Source organism: Takifugu rubripes, chromosome 17 (genome assembly GCF_901000725.2).
Source record: "Takifugu rubripes chromosome 17, fTakRub1.2, whole genome shotgun sequence".
Lineage (NCBI taxonomy): Eukaryota > Metazoa > Chordata > Actinopteri > Tetraodontiformes > Tetraodontidae > Takifugu > Takifugu rubripes.
The window spans coordinates 14,702,482-14,722,616 of NC_042301.1; the positions used below are offsets into that span (position 1 = coordinate 14,702,482).

Genomic DNA, 20,135 nt, shown 5'->3' on the forward strand with positions numbered 1-20,135 from the left:
TGATATGTAGGAGGTTCAAAAAGTGTGAATAATAATAATAATAATAATAACAATAACAACAACAACAACAACAACAACAACAACAACAACAACAACAATAGGGAATGCATCATCTCATTGTTAGTTTTAGAGTCTAAATTCCAATTACTTCAAATACTTTGGCGCCATCCCGTGGCCATATTTGGTAGTTTAGATCCAACAACGACCTGGAAGGTCCAATAATAATAAAAAAGCAATTGCCGAACTAATATATACATTTGTAATTCATTTATGTAACTTGAATTACGTTTTCGGAAATATAATGCTTTATCAAATATTTTGAACCAGAGGGCTGAGGCCAATGTAAATTTTATTTTGAAATGTATTTTCCGGTATTGTCCTACTTGCATTACGCTAACTTGATGACAGTTTCTAACAGGTGCCAAAAGTGAGGGTGCAGCATAACTGTCAGTTCAACTTCAAGTTCAACCATTAAGTAAAACCCACCTTATTCTGACCTAAACATACACTATTTCATACACTACTCACATAATAAAAAAGAGAAGCAAGGTGTTTTTTTTAATAGAAATAATCTGGCCTACGTTTGAGATTGTAAAATGTAAAAATGTAACCAGATTCGTTTAACATGGTTTAAAACAAAGAGAACACTGGTACTTAAAGGATCTTGGGACTCTAAGCGAGGAAAGTAGATGTTGGTTTGTAGGCGGTAAAGATGAAAGAAGAACGATTTAGATTTATAGAGTTTACCTTGATTAGAAATAGAGTTAATAATGATTAATTGCGTTTAATTTTAATAAAATGACATATATTATGTCCTTTAAACGTCCCTAGAGTGACCCCTCAGTTGACACAAGGAACATGGCGCACGTCTTGAACTTTAACCTCGGATATTTTTTCGGTCCTGCTTTTCTGTTTGACTAAATCCAAATCCATCACTCAAAATTCTCGCGATAAATGGCGCCGATATATTAGGACGGTCGGGGGAGTCTTCGACCACTTGGAGGGGCGTTGGGTTTCTGTGAGGACCGTGGTGAGGATTGGCACAGCGCAGGTGTAACATCCAAACATGGCGGACGGTGTGGTTAGTTTCATGAAGGACTTTTTGGCTGGTGGGATTGCTGCTGCAATTTCTAAAACAGCCGTGGCTCCTATTGAGAGGGTCAAGTTGTTGCTGCAGGTAATGCTAAAACAATATTACGCATAGCCTTGCAATAATGTCTGTGATTTGTGCGCAAACTGTGCGTAAATGTTAATTTATACTAACCATTGAGTCTCAAATGTAAATATGGAAGCGTTTAGAAAGAGTTTTTGCCAAAGAACATCCAATTTTAAAGAGTTTAAGATACATTGTCCCCGTGCGTAATGCCAACCAGTCCATTTACGCATTGCACTTTCCCATGCGGCTGTTCTTAAAAGTTGCAACACGGATATTTATTTAGTGAGCTCAGGAAAATCCTTATCACATTATTACGATATGTTCAATAGGACTCTGAAATATCACATGACGGCAGTAACATTTACTGCAATTGAACAGCTAAATTTAACTGAAACTATGTAATCTAATACACAGCCAATTCTCAAGTGACAGGGGCGTGTGCGCAGATACGCACACCGACGTGCACACTGTCATCCCTGGACTGGAACCATTAAAATGTTTAAACAATTAAACACAATAAATCATAATGCAAACAGCCGTTATTTCATCGCCACGGCGTGGACGGGCATGGACAGGCCTCTTAATGCATACAGTTGACTCTTTCTCTCTAGGTCCAGCATGCCAGCAAACAGATCACCGTAGAGACACAGTACAAAGGAATCATCGACTGTGTGGTGAGAATCCCCAAAGAGCAGGGATTTATTTCATTCTGGAGGGGCAACTTGGCCAACGTCATCCGGTACTTCCCTACCCAAGCCCTCAACTTTGCTTTTAAAGACAAGTACAAGAAGATCTTCCTCGGCGGCGTGGATCAGAAGACACAGTTCTGGCGATACTTCGCTGGTAATCTTGCGTCCGGCGGCGCCGCTGGTGCCACTTCCCTCTGCTTCGTGTATCCCCTCGACTTCGCCAGAACAAGACTGGCCGCCGACATCGGCAAGGGTTCCGCAGAGAGGGAGTTCACCGGCCTTGGAAACTGCATCACCAAGATCTTCAAAACCGACGGCCTCAAAGGGCTTTACCTCGGATTCAACGTGTCCGTGCAGGGCATCATCATCTACAGAGCCGCTTACTTCGGCTGCTTCGACACAGCCAAAGGTGCGCGCACATTTCCTGTCCGAGCTCTGCCTTGTTGGTAAGTCTGCCTTTGCATCTTAACGCGGACGCGTGTTTTCCCCACCTCCCGCATTCAGGTATGCTGCCAGACCCCAAGAACACGCACATCATTGTCAGCTGGATGATCGCCCAGACTGTGACCGCTGTAGCCGGTCTGATCTCGTACCCCTTCGACACCGTCAGACGTCGTATGATGATGCAGTCCGGACGCAAAGGAGGTGAGCGGCGAGAAAACACGTGTGACGATTTTGGCGTTTGGCGCGCTTTTACGCACGAGTTCCTTTTGGCACTGCGCATCACCATCTGCGTCTTTTCTTCCGCAGCCGACATCATGTACACGGGCACAATCGACTGCTGGAGGAAGATTCTGAAGGACGAGGGGGGAAAAGCCTTCTTCAAGGGTGCCTGGTCTAACGTGATCAGAGGCATGGGCGGTGCCTTTGTGCTGGTGCTGTACGACGAGATCAAGAAGTACACGTACTAAACTTTCTCATCGGCTAGTCTCCATGGAAACCCTTCGCTTTGTTTAAGTCTTAATTCTTGTGGTAGAGTGATGACAGCTTGTGACATGTTAGCAGGTCAACAGCTGGGTCCTTGACCCGGGTGACCACGCCTTTGCTCAAACCTGTACATAAGCCATCTGCAGATGCGTTGGAGTTGCTGGTGCTGAGGAAACCTCCTCCAGCTCCGCACGTTCGCTTGTGACGCACCAGCACGGGGCCCGTTGTTGCTACGCTGTGACCACTTGGATCCACGAGTCCAACTTCACACAGTCTTTTGTTAATAATAAAGGTCTCTTAATCTAAACCCTCCTTTCATTCCTGTCAGACATTTTTTCCAGCTTTTATGGAAAGGTGTGTGCCCAAATGATGAAATACTCTTTACGTTGTATGAATTATTCAAGTCCTGGTTACCTTCTGGCTGCCATGATCACTTGGCTCCATCACCTCCAGCAGTTTTAAGGAAGCCTGATGCAAAACACACATTTTTAAAATTAAAGTCATACTTGTGAAATGTAAAACAAACATATTCTACCATTAACACACGTACAAATCACCTCAACTGAACGATGCCTCGCTTCAACATCATTGAATGGTAGATTTAGGCTTATTAAAATGATAGATGTGAACAGCTAGTTGGTGGTGAGCTATGGTTTAGAGTTTTAACTAGTTGCTTGATGAAAAGAAACATATTACATTCTTTGAGCAGAGACTTATGACCACTACTGGACTGAAGTATTCTGTAGTTAAATGTGACAAGTTTGCTCAGCTTTAATATCTAATGTAAAGCAAACAAACATTCATTGATGCAGGAGGCCAAATTTACCTGATTCTGCTTTTTAATTCATTTCCTGTTGTGATCTCTGGAATGAACGGGCACATTTATAGCTGTATATTCTGTAGTCTTCTCCCTGATAAAACTCCTCTGATGATGCTGATTCTGCAGCTGTGGAACTCAGATCTCATCACTGGTGAATAAAAAGAGAATAATCCACCATTGCTTGGAATTTTGAAGTTGAACTTGTGAGGCTCTGTATACGTGTGTTTTGTATCATTCATGTAACAGGCAACACAGTGTCAGGTCAAGCAGCAAGGTTTATTTTTTCCTTTTATTAATGATAATATACAGCTCAAACTCACATTTATCATATTACTTTGAGCAATGACATCATTTCCTGTCCTATGAAATGGGCACCAGCTGGAATCACAGTGTAAAGGCTTATTTTCCTGACATTTTGTTGGCACAGACACAATTACCTGCCATCCAGATAGGATCTGAAATATTAACAGAGGGATTTGAAAAAAAAAAAAAGAATCCCAGATTTAATATGGACCTTCTGAAATACGCAGTTCGCTCCAACTTGGGCAGGACAACTGGGGTGTCTCGCATTTGCGATGTGGGGTGGACACGCGGATCACACGGCAGATTCAGTTACTTCTAAGAATAGCGAGGGCGGACACAAGCACCCCGACAGCCCCCCTGAAGCAGAGGAGTCTGACTTATGAGTGGAACCACATCGGCGCGAGCTCTCCAGTCAGGAACATGTGCATCAGTGTTTCTGAGACAGGGACGCTTCACTGACATGTTTCAGATGTGGGGTGAACGGTTAAAGCTGCAGGTGTTAAGCTGTCTTCTGTCTCATCTGTGGGGGTGCAGCCACCCCCTACCACCTGTCCAATTCCATCTGTGTGCTCTTTCAGGGGTGGCACCGTTAGTCCACTGGTACCTGCCAAGCTGGTCACTTTGAATAAATGTGGCGCATTCAGTCGCGGAGGGTTCAGCCGTCGTTTTGGTCCTAATGAAACACGTCAAGGAGCTTCTTAATGATGCTGATCCTCCAGACATATAGATTGGTCCTGATTATTGGTGAATTAATGGCATAAAGGGTGACAAGCTTTTCCACCCCTTGCAGGCCATATTTAACCTTAAAAATGATTTGTTTTCCCTTAAATAAAGTTTGGAGGATGCTACATTTAAATGTGAGTCTAAAAATCAGCATTCCACTGCAGAATGTGTCCAACATGTACACAGCTATCCCATAGTCCAGCCGTGGGGAACAGGTTCTAATATATGAAATCAAAGACTTAGATGCAGATGAGGGATCGGTCCAGATCAGGCCACATTCAGGAGCAGCATCGCTCCGTAAGCACTAGTGAGAGAACCCCGGGGTCTGTTTCCACAGGCTCCACAGCAAATTGAAGATTAGCGCAATTTCACTGTAATTTATTCACTAGAACAGCGGCCATAATGTGTTTGAAATAGTGAATCTTTCCAAGTAGGTTTAGATTTGCGTATTAAATGCTTCAAATAGAAACTAATTTAAGCAGAAAATAGGGTGAAGGTTTCTTCTGTGTCAGCTGTTTAAGCATGGATTTACTGTATATGGGGGCCTGATTGCTGCGGCACCAGTCCGAGAGGGTCAGATGGCCTTGGGCCTCTGAGGAAGGCAAAGGTTATAATAGGCTGTTTGATCCCAAAAGTTGGGTCCTTTCCATCCGCACCAACCCTGAAGAGACAACACATCCCACAGTCAGGGACACGATGCAAAACAGGCTGAAAGGACAAATGTGGGCGACAGACGGTCACCTTTTCCGCGATAACCTGCAGGTCCTCCGCTCCGGTGTAGTGTGGATCCAGGATGAGATAGCGAATATCTCCGGTGGTCTCGCTCCACGCTACGCCAAGAATAGTGTGGGCCAAAACCCCCCCTCCTGCAGGAAACCACCAACATGGCACCAGGCATAAATCTGAGGTCAATCTTGAAACCCCTTTAACAGGTTCATCACATCTATATAATACATTGGTTGCTTTTACACATCAGATCTTTTTTAATAGACTTAAATATCGGTTTATTTATTATTTAGTAGAATCCAAACAGGGACTGACTCAATCCTAACATTTGGGAATGACAGATTATTTAAAAAGGTCTGCTTGCTTTTATAAATCAGAAGAATAAGCTCCGCCTTACCAATCATGATCGGAGTTCCTTCTGTAAGGAAATGGTTTGCCAGTTCTCTGCCTTTGGAACCCAAATCAGAACCTCGACTGAAAGGAAGCACCCTCCATTATGACAACCAGAGAAGACACACTTTAGGTCACAACACAGCCCTACAAGCTCACAACACACCTTACAAACATGATTTTTGATGTGACTCCAAGCAGGTGGCTCAGAACCGCCTGAACCTCGATGGATCCGATCCACTGACGGGATCCCACAAAGGACGCTGGTTTGTCTCCAACATCCACCAGAGCCTAGAGAGTCACAAACAAAAAGCCATGGGAGCAGCCGTTTGGACATTTTCTTTACACGCTGTACCTGCTGGATGTCCTTGTGTGTGGGCACTGGACTCTCTACGTAGGCTTGCTGGCGGAACCAGGAGCAGATGGTCTGGAGGGAGCGATAAGCACAGCCCCAGCCTTTGTCATCCATACGGTCCTGCATGTAGTGGTGGTAACTGTAGACGCCCTGAACCAAGTACACCTTAAACACACAGGCAAATCTGTCAGTGTCAGCCTGCAAACTCTTAAGCGTCACGCCTGGCAGCTGCTAGTACCTTTCCATCAACCAGAGAGGGATCTGTGAGGGCCAGGTGGGGGTTTCGTAGATATCCATGTTTGTAGGGCTCATTGGGAAAGTGGTAAACATTGGCTCTTCTAAAATAGGGCCTGTCATTTGGCAACTCATACTGCCGGTGTAATTCCTATAGTAAAAAACAAATGTGAAAACAACAAGGAAAAGGTGACAAGCAATTCATTCAAGCTAAATGAGCGCGCTTCACTTCCTGTTGGCTAACCATGAGCTCATGGTCAGTGCAGTCTGTGTGAGATGATAAGATAGGTTGTAATGTTATCGGTATTGTGGGATGCGAAAGAGTCTTACCTGGCGCCGCATTTCCAGCTGGCTGTCAGGCACTCCTGCAGGATAAACCACAGTCACGAGTCCGTTCGGTTCTGGAAGTAGGAAGTGGAGCGGTTCAGGTACCAGCAGCGTCGTCCCCTTCATGTGCTGCAGCATCACTTTCTCCATCTCGTGCAGCTGATCCGTCATGGCCGTCAAGAGGCGTTGGAAAGCCCTGCAATTAATACGGAGGCAGTGAAGTCATGGAAGCTTGTTAAAAAAATAATGAGAATAAACACAAGACGTACTCTTTCACGGTGTCGTTGCTGGTGGTTTGGATGACACAGTCCATGGGGAGAGCTGCGGACAGGAAGTGGGATTTCTTGGTTTTTACGCTGAGGACTGGGGCTACAGCAGGTGCCGGTGTCGTCAGGTCCCTCATTAGTTGTAGGTTAATGACACTCTGCAATTGTGATTTCATAGTTAATGAGCTCGCATAAACGTCTTCAATTCGCACAAACAATTCTGTGAATTAACTTTTCAACTATCTACCTATAAAGTCAACCATCACCCATCCAACTGTGAACTGCAAATTCTAGAATAAAGCGTAAAATATCAGCTCATCTTGTTTTTTTAAGGAAAGTCTACATACTGCTTCAGTCTTTCTTTTGATTTTCTTTTTCGAGGATCTCCTCCCAGCACTGTCCTGGTCATCTTTCCTGAAATAAATCCATTTAAGGACCAGACAGAATGCATAGAATTCCCTACGGCAAAGATTAAATACAAAATGTACTTACTGTATCCATTGATGTATGTCTTTACACAACGTTTGAGGAGTGATTTCCTCAGGTATTGTTTGAAAATCTTTATTTGGCCAAATGATAATCGGACTACCAGTGACCACAAAAACACAGGATTCAGCGTTCACCTGAGAGTGAAGCTTCTCAAACGTTGCTGAGATTGTTTCGGTGATGAGTCGAGCTTAAAAAATAAATAAGAAAGAAACAGAAGAAAGAAGAATAAGACACATTTAAAAAAAATGTTATAGTGAACATTCACAAGATAAAAATTTAAATAAGCATAAGAGAAGCTTTCTCTTCTGATTGTCACTGCAGCCATTCAGTGCAGCAAAAACACTGATAAATCATCTTTCAATCATTGGTTTTTAAAATCAGTCTGATCTTAAATTCTAGTACCTTCCCATCAACATCCAGTGATAATGAATATGCCGTTTGCATACAAGGGTAACATTGAATTTACCATCTGTGCTCTCCAGCAGACATTTGAGCTCCAACGACCCTCTAACACGAAGATATGCTGCCGTTTCACAGGATGGAGGGTCCCCAAGACCCTGAGATAGCAAAGCAGAACCAAACAGACAAAAACATGAAACTATTTATTTATAGCTATATAAACCTCGAGAATGGGTCTCAATGAACGATAGTGCAGATTTCAGGCAAGGACCATCTATTAAACTGACTACAAAACTCGAATAAATACTTCCTATAAGTGTTTTTTATGAAGAAACTCACCATTTTACATGCGGTTTAGTTTTTAATCTGCGTAAAGTTTTAAATTCCCTACAAACAGGAGGCTGACATGACAGTTCCCCCAATACGTCCACGTGTCTCTGCTGCGGGATACTATTGGTCCACACGGACCCCGCCCATTTAAGATGCATTCAGGTGTACTCGTTAATTTTAACTTTATGTCTCCTGTGTGAGTTTGGTTGGTAGCGGCCGACAAATATATTGTTTACACAATTTGGTTGATAAGACTGAATTTAGATCAACAGAATAGCCAATGGAATCCTACGTACAGGTTACAAACGTGTTTTAGTGTATTTATCTTGTATTTTAATCTTGTTTTTGAGTAAATGACAAATTGAAGTCACAGCAAGTATTATTATACAGCACCAAGGAAGTGAGAAGGGTAGATTTTACAGATAAAATAACGTTTTGTTTTTGTCTTGGGGGAAGGGGACTGTTTTATATATATATTATTTTGGTTTTAGAAAATATATTTGATTTGCAACCATACAAGATGTATGAATTTTACTGATATTACAGAAAGTACTGCCAGATGTTTGCATCTGCTGTCTGGTAAAAGAAGACCTGGCCATCCTGTTGTTCTTCCAGTAACAGAAATTTCACTTATCTGACCGTTCAAACGCTGCAAATGGTTAGCAAAGGTATGCCAATGCCTTCAAAATGTGCTAGTGGGAATAATTTTACTGAAAAGTATGAGGGACCAGTTATTGAGGCGGTCGTGTGGATGCTACATAGTGAGGGCCAAAATCACTGCCTACAGGAGGACATTTTTGGGGCTTGAGGACAATTTCTCTGGGCCTCAAAACTCCAAATGGCACTGTGACGGTTTGACATGTGATTTAAAGGTTAAGGTTAGAGGTGGGTTTAGGATAAGGCATTTAGCTGTCATGGTGGGGATTAGAATAAGGGGCCTGGGGAACACATTATATCTCTGTGTCCTCACAAAATCGGAGCACAAACATTGCTGCAGCCTAATAGCAGATGCTGACGGGAACTCTTAAGAGGATATGAAGATGCTCAAATGAGGAAAATAAAAATATTACAAAAATGAGCCACACAAGTAAAGACATAAACACAGAGGCATACAAATAAATAACTAAAGATTAGATCACGCCCAGGATGCCCATTTATGCATGACACTAAAGACGGCAACAAATCAAGTGATTGATTTTGACCAGAAACTGTAAAGAAAAAGGTTATTGAACACGCTTCAACTGGGTTGATGGTTTAATTTCAGAAAAAAATGAGAGAAGGAAAAACTTCTTTTATCATCAGTGGGAGAGGTTTGACCCCCCTCAAAGAGCCTTCTGAACCAGGCCTGGAGCCATTGCTGCATGCACATAGTATTGATGCTGCAAACTGTGTATGCCATTCCTTGAATTAGGATAAAATTTTTACGTTTCCCCTGCCGGCCCAAGTTTTCGTTGCCATGGCGATGATATTCTGCAGCAGAATGAGAATCCTCATCCATCCAGCTTCTAGCCTCCTTTTCCCTTGCAGGTTCGCATATGCACAAAGTGTCACAGTTAAAATATTTTCAGCCCCTCTCACTGTCGTAGTGGTCTGAGCTCCACTCTATAGCGCTCCATGGATTCAATCTGTCGAGGGGCTGGGGAATTATGTTGGGACACAGAGGGGTCAGGGTTCAGGAGCTGGACTGCTCTGAAGACAAAGGTGGTCCTCCTCCTTTGTGTTCCACACAGCGCAGCCTGCGGCCTTACAGAAGCCACTTAAACACAGAATATAGGGTGTGTGTGTGTGTGTGAGGGGTCATGCGGGCGCCTGTGAGCAGTGTGGAAGCAGAGAGGGCTTTAACAGGGTGTGCATCAGGCTGATTTTGGAGCAGACATTGATGATGCTGAATAAGTGTGTCCGAACTTGCAAAATGCCAAAGAGTCAGGAGAAAGTTTTGATTTGCTCCAAACAGGTTTGCTAAACAGATATTGTCTTTGGTGGCACTTCTTTGAGGATCTCCTCGGTGTTGGGGAAAATCCTCAAAAGGCAGTGGACTATCGTGCATAAGTACCTGTTCTCCTCCACCACCTCTGCTGGCTCCCCCTGAGTGGTCATGTTGGCTGCAGCCAGTTGTCTCTGCTGGCTGTTGAATGTCCAATTCACCCCTTTGGGTTCAGCTGGAGACAGGAAGCCTCACACCAGGTGATAAAGTCCTGAAGAACATAGCGAGAGAGCAGGAGTGCGTCATCAGTATAAAGGATGTAGAGGAGAGGCAATGGTGTTGGAGGTCCCCAAATGTGTGGATGGTCTCCTAGATGAAGACCGTGGCATCATCCATTCCCCTGCTGACCTAGATCCAAGGGCTCAACAGACTTCAGAGTTTTTAACAGTCTTCTCCATTTCCTTCATCAGCAAGGAGGTCAGGGCCAGGAGGGAGAGTGCGGTATTCATTTTCTTCATTCATTTTTATCTTATCTTGTAATATGGGCACTCCAGTTGCACTCACATGAGTGCGCATGGTTAATAAAATCCAATGTTTGCCCCGTAAGTATCAGCCATCACTGCTAAATCAAAATGAGAAATGGGAAGATGAGAATGCAAAGACCGTGGACTGACGGCAGGAGAGAGACGTCATATGAAGGCTGACACAACACTTAGTGGCAGAGATCAGGAAGTGATCACTCACTCCTGAGCTGATCTGCACACCGCTGCTTACAGCTGCATTGTCGCAACCACATCCCCGTTGCAGCTGTCACGCTCATGGAAGACGCCTGCTGAGGACCTCCGCCCTGCTGGACCTACACATGGACACAGATATCTCCTGACAGCATGGGCTCCAGACTCAAGTAAGCTGCTCGTGTCATTTGAACTCTAAATTCATCACCATAAACATTAGTATCACTCTTCCGGTCGCTCTGTGGTTTTAACTTCCTGTCACAACTGCACAGGAAGTCTGCAGTCTATGCAACTCTTGATGTAAATCTGTTCCAAGTTCACTAAAATGATGTGTTCCTGTTCATTTTCTGCAATCATACCTAAATACATCCCATCTCTTAGTCTTAGCGGAGCACACCTGTGTCATAGAACCTTAAATAAGTGAAAATGTACTTTCAAGTAATGTAAAAATGGATACCCATATGTACCTTTTGTTGGTCAATACAGTCTCTAATCTTACTTTATTGTTCTTTTTCTTGTTAGAGAAAACCCCGAGCGAACCTTCTACTGGTTTTTCGAAGCTACCTGTCCTGTAGCCAGAGACAGAGGTTGGTGGGCAGAGTGTGAAAACTGATTTAACATCAACGGCGAAGTGCATTAAAACTGTTCCTCATTTCTTCCATTTGATTTCACTGTGCACCAGTATGATCACTAACAATGCATGTGAAGTATAATACAATGATAGATTGGCCAGACTTCCTGTCATGTGACCAGATAAAACCACTGCCTTGCTGGCTTACAGCAGCACGAACAGAAGGGGCGAATCCTTCAAACTGATATTGCAGCTCAACATTGATGCATTTTCCATCTTTATGTTGTTTTACTAATTGTGGAAATCATGTAAGCAGAGGATGGTAATACAGAGATTATGGTCATTCATTCTTTATTTTATCAGAACCTGGAGTGCAGTTTCAGTTTCCAGAGGACTTCTGTGATGAGGTAGATTTTGTTCAGACAGATTGTGTCGAGGCCCGTGTTTATCATCAGTATAGCCAAAGAAATTACTGTTTACAGACTCTGTATGATTCTATTATTCTCCAGGAGTCGTGTCAAACATTACCCAGGTTTTGCTTCCCTTATGACATCCAAAGGTGAGCATCTCTCCATGGGTTTCCTTTTGCTTGCCTTTCCCTCTCCATGTCCACCTCTCGCTACATTCCTCTGCTCAGAGTTCGGGACGGAGTCGCCGTGCAACACTTTACTTTTGTTCTAACCGACCTGGAGGGAAGCCAGAGGTTCGGTTTCTGCCGCCTCACCACCAGTACACACACCTGCCTTTGCATTCTCAGGTACGTTTACGCCAGGCTGCAAATTGATTCTCATGCAAACCTGAGCTATGATGCAGAATCACACTGAACACTTCCCATCTGTTTGACTCAGTTATCTCCCCTGGTTTGAAGTGTTTTACAAACTTCTCAACAACTTGGCTGATTACCTCAAAAAAGGACAGGTAAACTGGTGTCACATTAAAAAAAAAAAGTCCTTCTATGCTCATTACCATAATCGTTGTAATCATGGGCATAATGTACATATATTCAACAGATTAACGAGATGAAAGCACTACTGGCTGTGCTCTACAAGCAGCCAATACCCATGATGTCCGGGTCTGTCGCTCTCCAGATGGTAAATCTCTCATGAAGAGTCATCACTCATGTTTTTATGAATTTTTCCCCCTGTTTTTCTTTTATTTCCATGGGTTAGCATGTTTTGTTTTGATTTTTTCCTGAGGGAGACCAGCTAGTGGTCAGCAAAGAGGTGTCCCACCATGGTGGACACCCAGAGGGACACCAGGGGGTGAGTCCCAGAGGGGTTTATGTGGCCTGGAAGAACAGCTGAAGCAGAAACTAACTCCTGCTGTTAAAAGCTCTGTGCTTTTAACCGCTGAAGCTGGTGTGCATGGACTAAAACCCTACCACTCACCCCTCTAATTGAACAGTTCAGACAACTTTTACTAATCTTGACCCATATTTTCACCTTTTGGCCTCATTAACACATGGTTTTTGTTCACACTTAAACATAACCTACTAACGGGCAGTTTCCCTGTAAAGGTAAGGAAACATCAAATGGTTAAAAATGAAACTTTGCTTTATCTCTAAGACTGTTGCATTTAGTTTCATTCCAAAATTTTAAATTGAATGCAGCGGAAACAGGCCAAGGAGGACTAGCAGATCCAGTTTTATGAAGCACCAAACAACAATTATTAAGTCAATCAATACAGATGCGTTCGGCTCTTACACGAGTTTCAATCTTGTAGTTTTTAATAATACCAAATTTTGGAATGAAAGCTGGTATCAGATACCACAGCCTTAAAAACCCCCATAACCCCCCAGCTTTATCATTAATAGATGCCCTTTGCTTTGACCAGATTCCGTACTTCATCGCTCCAGACCCCAGAAGTCTCCCTTCCATTCCTGAAAATGTGAGTATGGGAGAAGCAAAGCAGACAATTTCCACAGAGAGGGGCACATCTGGAATCTACGTTTTACTTCGTCACTTGTGTTAATCAGAGGAACCTGACGGAGCTGATTGTGGCAGTAGATGTGGGGAACCTGCTGCAGCTCTACGCCAGCATGCTGTTGGAGAGACGCATTCTCATCTTTGCCAGTAAACTCAGCACTGTCAGTAACCTCCCATCAGCATTCATGCAACACCCCCACAATTAGAAATGATGGGAGAAATGATGCATGTTGGCCACAACACTTGTCTGAATCTATCTCCATCTGCAGCTGACATCGTGCGTGCACGCGCTGAGTGCCGTATTATACCCCATGTATTGGCAACACATCTTCATCCCTGTGCTGCCACCACATCTGTTGGACTACTGCTGGTAAAATAACACCCCCCCCCCCCCCCCCCCCCCACATCTGTTTTCTGTGGTCTTTGGAATAAGTTGTATTTGTTTTTAAGACTTTTGTGTTATTCCAGCGCGCCCATGCCCTACCTAATTGGGGTCCATACCAGTTTATCTGAGGTAACACTACAACTTTAAGCATGAAACATCTGGGTTTGTGGCCTTCCGGTCTCTTTTTCATGTCTGACAGAAGGTGAGGGGTCGTGCGTTGGAGGAAGTCGTCATTCTGAATGTGGATTCCAATACTTTGGAAACCCCATTTGATGACCTTAAGAAGATCCCTTCAGATGTGGTAATAAATGGGAATCTCACCAACAACTTTTACTTTTCAAAGACCCTTTATTAAACTGCTCTCATCGGTATTGTTAATCGACGAGTTTTAAAAATGGGTTTGCAGGTGTCAGGGCTGAAGGTGTGTCTGAAGCGCCAGGCGGTGTCTCCTGGATGTGGCGTGTCGAGGGCCTTTCTGAAAGCTCAGGCACTGCTGTTTGGAGGATACAGGGATGCCCTGCAGGGTCAACACGTGATTGGTTTAAACTGCTTAATTCAAAATCATCCATGGTTTATTTGAAATAGTCCCTGATACAGTTCTTTCTTTTCAGGACGGGGAAATGGTATTCAATGAGGAGGTGTTTCTAGAACATAAATCTTCCAGTATGAGGCAGTTTCTACAAAGTGCTGTTCACTTACAGTTCTTTAAACAGGTAAACTATTATGTGTCTCCTGCGCGCTACTGCCACCTGGCGGACAGCGAGGATACTACAACTGTGCACAGTGTTCTCTAGATTATTAGTACAGCAGGTCGTTTTATTTCATGATTGTATGTGAAAGTTTGACATGACTGAAATCTCTGAATTTTACTGTTTAGTTTATTGACAGCCGCCTGGATATTTTAAGCAAAGGGAAGGAGCCTGATGACCTCTTTGAAGAGGAGATTCAAAACTGTGACACAACTGATGGTGTGTTCTTACACATGTATAAATATGCCACGTAGAATGAAGGCTCTTCACAGTACTTCTAGGTATATCTAATAAAGTGTATCTTTCTGTACCTAAATGAGTGACTTTTCTCTGTTTTCTCTGTCTCTATTTACAGAGAGAAGAAAATCAAGCAAATCCTATCAGCAGTTGGTTAATAATTTAAAAGCAAGTCATCCTTGACTTTAGACTCAAACTTGTTTGGAAAAGTGCAACACAAAACAAGGGCTGTTGTTTTTTTCTTTTAACAGAAAGGAGGTGTTCTCATCCATAATATGAAGTACAAAGCAAATCTAAAGGTAAATGTACACACCTTGTTTAATTAGACGTTCAAGATGCCCAAAGCAGTGAAGTTCTCTCCTAAAATGCATCAATCTGTCTTAGGCCAACATCCCTCTCACCAAATCAGGTTTGAAAAACCTGCTTATGCATAAGGTGAGCCATCATTCGTGTGCGTGCAGAATAATGCAGCCGTGATATTACAGTGATACTGTTCCACCCAGGCCCACAGAGAAGAGAAATTGCTCCACAGGGGAGGATCGGTGTCACACCGACGGGCCCAGTCCGACTGCCTGCAGAACCGTCTGCCGATCACACAGCACTTTGGAAAGGTGAGAACAAATCTGTGTGTGCTGTGTTTATCAGGTTGTCCTCCCATGTTTTTGCTTTTCTTGTCTTTCTTACCCCGATCTGCAGCTTTACTTTGTGTTAATTGCAATCTAATTCCCAATCCAATGTGTCCTGCTTATTTGGAAATGCTGCTTTGCTGTGTTACTCTGTATTGCTGCATGGCAGTCACGTCCTCCTCGGCCTGGTTACAAACAGAAGGCTGTTGGGGACATGCAGGATGTGACAGACACCAGCGATCCCTGGAATCGGTGAGCAAAAATACCCCCTCAGGCCCTGAATCTGTGGGAATGTTTTCTAATTCTCATTTATCTTGTTTTAATGTCTCTCAAGAGCTGCATCCAGGCCTGCAATGAGGCCTAAAGATGAGCTTCAGATGGGTGATGAAGAGGACGAAGAGTCTCTGCTGAGTGACCCAGAGGAGATGGACCTGCTGGGGGAGATTTTCGACACTCTTAGCACGCGAAACCTCCATGAGCGGGGCCCTCTGTACGGCACACGTAGCCTGGATCTATTTGGATCGGACAGTAACGACTTTATCACAAAGGTAAAAAGAGCAAGAGAAAGCACACGAGTAGAGTTCCTGTTTTAACATCTGCTGTTGCGTTTACAGTACGGCTTTCCTTCCAATCCCAGTCAGGAGAGCCTGACTCTGTCCATGAGCGGCAGTGGAAGCCTGCACAGCTGGAATCTGGAAACCCCAGAGGAGAAATCAGCCTCCGATTGGTCACACTTGGAGGAAAGCGTACGAGAAGAAGACGCGGCGGAGAGTCCGGCAGCATCACCTGAAAAGCAGGGGCAAAAATGTGGACAGATGGAGGAAACAAAGCAGGAGAGTGTGAAGGAAGTGATAGATGGTAACCAGGAGGAAGAAGAAATCGAAGATAGCAATAACGGTGAGGAGGAGGGGAAGGGAGAGGAAGAGAGGAGAGCCAGTGATGAAATAGGAGTGAGCTCCGGAGAGGATGGAAATAAACCAGAGGTAGAAGAGTTGAAAGAAAATGGTAAAGAAAAGGAAAATCAGATCACAGAAGAAGACAGCAGCTGTGAAATGATGAAAGAAGCACAAGAAGCACCACAGCAAAGAGGAGAGCGGGAGGAGAAAGAGAAGACAGAAGTGAGTCCCCCACATCAAAACACAGCAAAGCAGCGGCAGGAACAGGACGCCGGGCTGGAAACAGCAGATTTGCAGAGCCGGGTCACAGATGAACCGCCACAAAAAGTGTCAGATGAGGCAGAGAAGAGGCCGCCACTTCCTGCTCCTAAAGTGCTGTCTGCTGTAACACGGCTCCAGTCTCAGGCAGACAGCCAGGCCAAGGAAGCAGCTGAAAACAGAACTAGTGAGCTGCTTCAGAGCAGCGAGAAGGTCCAAACTCCCGCCAATAAATCGAAGCAGAAGAGCTCAGAGGAGGAAGAGGAGCCGCCTTTGATCAAGGTGTCTGAGCTCAAGAAGAGATTTGAAGCTTAAAGGACTGCTGAGTAGAACAAGAACATTCATTCTCATTTCAATTACCAGTAAGGATAAATGGGTTGGGTGCCTCCCGAAATTGAGGCCAAATATTCTCCATCATGCCTTTTTCACTTTTTTATTCCCCAGTTATAAATGGTGCAGCGTTTTTGTAGAAACGACCCGTACCGTGACTGTACAAATGGTGTAGTTATTACACAAAAAGTCATTGATTAGGAAATTGACTCCAGCCGTGTTTCAAATAAAACGCACGTTTCGTATCAAGTCTTCCACTTTGAGTTTCAGTGTTCACGCACAGCTGCCTCATTTGGAGGCAGTTAAACATCCCATTTCAAAGCATGAATTCAAACTGATGTAGAGTATTTGGACTCTATTGAAAGGAAAAAAAAGAGTCTTGAATGTGCACAGCCCTGGTTTATTAGCATAAGTCCCCCGTGTATTATACATATTTAGCTTTTACATTAAAGTGCATCAGTCATCAGTGTTTTCGTCCATATCCTTCATAACAACCTTTCTTCATATATATTTAGTATATAGATATACGTGTATGTATATATATAAATACAATGGTGCAGTAAAAAAAAGACTTGTAGAAAAACAAAATATACTAGATCACATTTCACTTTGGTGAGAAGCTTAAGGTTAATATTTATTGTAACACAGCAGGAAGATGGATTATGCAGATTTTCCTCATGTTGTAGGCTTCAAAAGAAGATGTCCAGTCTAATAAATAGAAATATAACATCCAGATGAGGTAAAGAGGGGGCCTCGATCTGACAGTTCAGCAAGGGATCATATGAGGCGTTCTTCTTTGGGCAGCGGCAGAGGCAGCCTGGGTTTTTCGGGCCCCGCCGCTCTCGTCTGCTTCCTCTCCTCTGCGCTGGGCCTGTACGTTCCCTCCATCCTTCGCTTCTTTTTGATGAGGCACAGAAGCAGCAGCAGAACCAAGGTGAGCAGAGACAGCACGGCCGACGCAAACGCTGGCAACGTCGGGGAGGTCCATGCCTGCGTCGCCATGGTAACATGCAACTGGGAGGGGATTGGCACACGGGTCAGGAGCCGACGCCACAGAAAACCACCTGTGTGTTATCGTTTTTTTTAAAAAAAAAATATAGATAATTCCTGAAAAATCATTTATTCAATTTTGACTAAAAGTCACTTTTAGATCTGTTCTGCTTCTTAACTTAAGGATATCACTTATGATTTCCATGGGTAATGACAGAGATTGACCGTGGGCTTCACAATAAGCTGATAATTAAATAAATTCATGACCTCCGGCCAGCGACATGACGGCGGGTATGCAACAGGCTGTAATGATTCCAGGAGTCGACGAGGTCGAGATCAGGCTAATTTACGGTTGTGGGATCTGTAATGCTGCTGAGCCAGCGGTGAGAGAGGAGTGTGGCTGCATGATTACTGTTTGTTGGCCAGACCTGAAAACTTGCATATAAAACTTGTACGCTGGACCACCGTGTGAGGGCAGCGCGCCGGTCTAATGATGGAGGATCAGAAGGAGCCTTTATTGATTGATTATTCGCCTTCTCTCAGGTCAACTTTGCAGGAACTGACAGTTAACATTCAGCTTTTATACAGGAAGAAATTGCAGATGTACTAAATGCACAGAACGCATGCGCGTTACAACGTTGCATGGCGCTAGCCTCTTCCTAACCTATCCTGAGCATGACAATGGTTTCAAAGGTCTCTGGTTCACGCAGCTGGTCCCAGTGGCATCTTATAGGAGGAGAGTCAACCGCCTGCTTCTAATCTGGCCAAATGGAGGTCATTTGCCACTTCCATCCGAGCCCATTTCAGTGGAATACTTACATTCCAAGTTGATGCTTGGATGTATCCTGTCATTACACACATACCAGTCATACCTCGCGAGGCAGAAGATCAGATATGTGGATTTGTAAATGCAGGGTAACCTTTCAATGCTTTAGGTCTCAAAGACATTCACTTCTGCAACATTTCAGTGGCACAGCCATGGATAATAACGGATAATAATATAATGAAATATACATTAAACAGGGGCCATGGTTTAACTTACCTTCTGCACTATCAAGTCTGTGGTCTCACATCTGGATCAGCACATTAATTATCAGCAACTACAATAAAATATTTCAGTATTAGTAAGATGTGATAAGCTGTGCATATTTTTGTAAATATAAGAACTTTAGCATATGGTTTATTTTAAAACATATGATTGGACCTACATGAGGATTAAGTCAAGAGAAATAAGCTCACCTATGGATGATCTCAGTCAGCTCCAACATTTAACTCCAATTTATTTCCCTGAACGTTAAATTGTCCCCCAGACTTTAATAAAGCCCACTGACAAATGTCGGTCGCTCCGTCTGTGTCCGCACTGCTGGAATGCAGTCACACCTGCTCCGCCAGTTTAACCGGAACTCTCGGCTCAGGTGAGCTGCGACATGACAGAAACTGTTCAAAAATCAACCAAATAAAACATTTTCTGTGTCAAAACAAGTTCTGGGGCTGCCTCGGCGCCACCAAGGCCACCGCGCACAAGCATACTAGTTCATTTCTTGCGCGCTGGGTCTAAAAATTCCAATTACCTGCCGGTTCCGAGAGTCCAGGTGAAACGGACCACGTGACCGCAGCGGCTCCCAGTTTTGACGTGAGAAACAGCCAAAAAAGTTACTAAAACCCAACCTTGAGAGGCGCAAACTCCAGCAGCATACCTGCAACGATATTCTCCCACACTCACCTGCCTGTATACAATGAGGGGATCACGTGTTCCAGGCGGACCAATCAGGAATAACTTCCTTCTCAAACGGGTGCATTTAATGTTCGTATTTTAAATGTGAATTAAATACAACTTTGTAGAAAGGCATTCCGCTTAAGTTTATGTCTAGTGTCTCAGTGCACGACGTTATGAAGTTAATTATTAGGCAAACACGTGAATGTGAAAACCTGTTTATCTGGTGAGTCCTTGTTTTCCTTGTTTAAACACACGTGTCCAAATAAATGCAGAACAAAGGCCCACTATTGAACCACCTCTTTTGGACTCACTTCGAGGGAAGAAAGGGGAAAAATAAGTCTGAAAAGATTAGAATAAACTGATTTTCTCAGCAGATTTTCTTTGCATTTGTAATGAAAGCTGTATTTGCTTTCCTTTACAGAGGAGAATGGATTTTGCTATTCTGCTGCACTTACAAAATCAGTCTGTTAGATTAAGATTGATGTCTGTGTGAAAGAGCTAAACGTTTTAGCTAAATGCTAAATGAGCTTTATTGATACTACCCCCCCACCTCCAGTGAGGTAATATTTTCTGAACTGCTGCTGGGAAGTCATGTGTTTGTGTGTTTGCAGTGTAGACAGACAACTTACTGTTACATCCACACCCCTGCTGGGCTCTTA

The 20,135-nt window shown here is 43.7% G+C and overlaps 3 protein-coding genes and 1 long non-coding RNA gene across 7 annotated transcripts; 2 read left to right on the forward strand and 2 right to left on the reverse strand.

Moving 5' to 3' along the window:
• The first annotated feature begins 1,054 nt into the window (after positions 1-1,054).
• Positions 1,055-3,079, forward strand: slc25a4 (solute carrier family 25 member 4). The gene is given in 4 exon segments (NM_001044375.1): positions 1,055-1,177; positions 1,768-2,254; positions 2,350-2,490; positions 2,596-3,079. Coding segments are annotated over 4 exon segments (900 nt in total). The 5' UTR covers positions 1,055-1,066; the 3' UTR covers positions 2,757-3,079.
• Positions 3,080-3,849: 770 nt separating this feature from the next.
• Positions 3,850-8,272, reverse strand: ufsp2 (ufm1-specific peptidase 2). Its single transcript, XM_003978348.3, has 12 exons — positions 8,144-8,272; positions 7,872-7,962; positions 7,409-7,592; positions 7,264-7,330; positions 6,920-7,074; positions 6,654-6,846; positions 6,328-6,474; positions 6,090-6,254; positions 5,901-6,025; positions 5,742-5,818; positions 5,360-5,484; positions 3,850-5,279 (listed from the first exon to the last, which is right to left on the reverse strand). The coding sequence occupies exons 1-12, from the start codon at positions 8,144-8,146 to the stop codon at positions 5,193-5,195; spliced, it is 1,419 nt and encodes a 472-aa protein (XP_003978397.2). The 5' UTR covers positions 8,147-8,272; the 3' UTR covers positions 3,850-5,192.
• A 2,519-nt stretch (positions 8,273-10,791) lies between these two features.
• dennd1c (DENN domain containing 1C) lies at positions 10,792-17,238 on the forward strand. Of its 4 annotated transcripts, XM_029850132.1 has the most exons (24): positions 10,792-10,962; positions 11,315-11,379; positions 11,727-11,770; positions 11,873-11,922; positions 12,001-12,120; positions 12,212-12,281; positions 12,374-12,454; positions 12,560-12,625; positions 13,197-13,250; positions 13,339-13,449; positions 13,558-13,658; positions 13,757-13,802; positions 13,873-13,974; positions 14,080-14,205; positions 14,285-14,386; positions 14,551-14,641; positions 14,778-14,827; positions 14,911-14,958; positions 15,044-15,094; positions 15,163-15,270; positions 15,455-15,537; positions 15,620-15,833; positions 15,900-16,779; positions 16,835-17,238. In XM_029850132.1, the coding sequence occupies exons 1-23, from the start codon at positions 10,946-10,948 to the stop codon at positions 16,752-16,754; spliced, it is 2,655 nt and encodes an 884-aa protein (XP_029705992.1). In that variant the 5' UTR covers positions 10,792-10,945; the 3' UTR covers positions 16,755-16,779; positions 16,835-17,238. The 4 variants fall into 4 exon arrangements, with proteins under 4 accessions (XP_029705992.1, XP_011617981.2, XP_011617982.2 ...); XM_011619679.2 differs by having other exon boundaries at positions 15,900-17,238; XM_011619680.2 differs by having other exon boundaries at positions 15,485-15,537; positions 15,900-17,238.
• Positions 17,239-18,798: 1,560 nt separating this feature from the next.
• Positions 18,799-19,642, reverse strand: LOC105418834 (uncharacterized). Its single transcript, XR_003891431.1, has 3 exons — positions 19,331-19,642; positions 18,999-19,179; positions 18,799-18,859 (listed from the first exon to the last, which is right to left on the reverse strand). It is a non-coding gene; the product is annotated as an uncharacterized lncRNA (long non-coding RNA).
• Between the last annotated feature and the right edge of the window lie 493 nt (positions 19,643-20,135).

What these genes read in the sequence shown, in the direction of transcription:
- dennd1c (XM_011619679.2), top strand. An exon ending in TCCATACCAGTTTATCTGAG is followed by an intron (nt 13,803 to 13,872) that starts GTAACACTACAA and finishes CATGTCTGACAG; the next exon opens with AAGGTGAGGGGTCGTGCGTT. An exon ending in ATGCCCTGCAGGGTCAACAC is followed by an intron (nt 14,206 to 14,284) that starts GTGATTGGTTTA and finishes CTTTCTTTTCAG; the next exon opens with GACGGGGAAATGGTATTCAA.
- ufsp2 (XM_003978348.3), bottom strand. An exon ending in CACACAAGGACATCCAGCAG is followed by an intron (nt 6,026 to 6,089) that starts GTACAGCGTGTA and finishes GTGACTCTCTAG; the next exon opens with GCTCTGGTGGATGTTGGAGA. An exon ending in AGGAACTCCGATCATGATTG is followed by an intron (nt 5,485 to 5,741) that starts GTAAGGCGGAGC and finishes GGTTTCCTGCAG; the next exon opens with GAGGGGGGGTTTTGGCCCAC.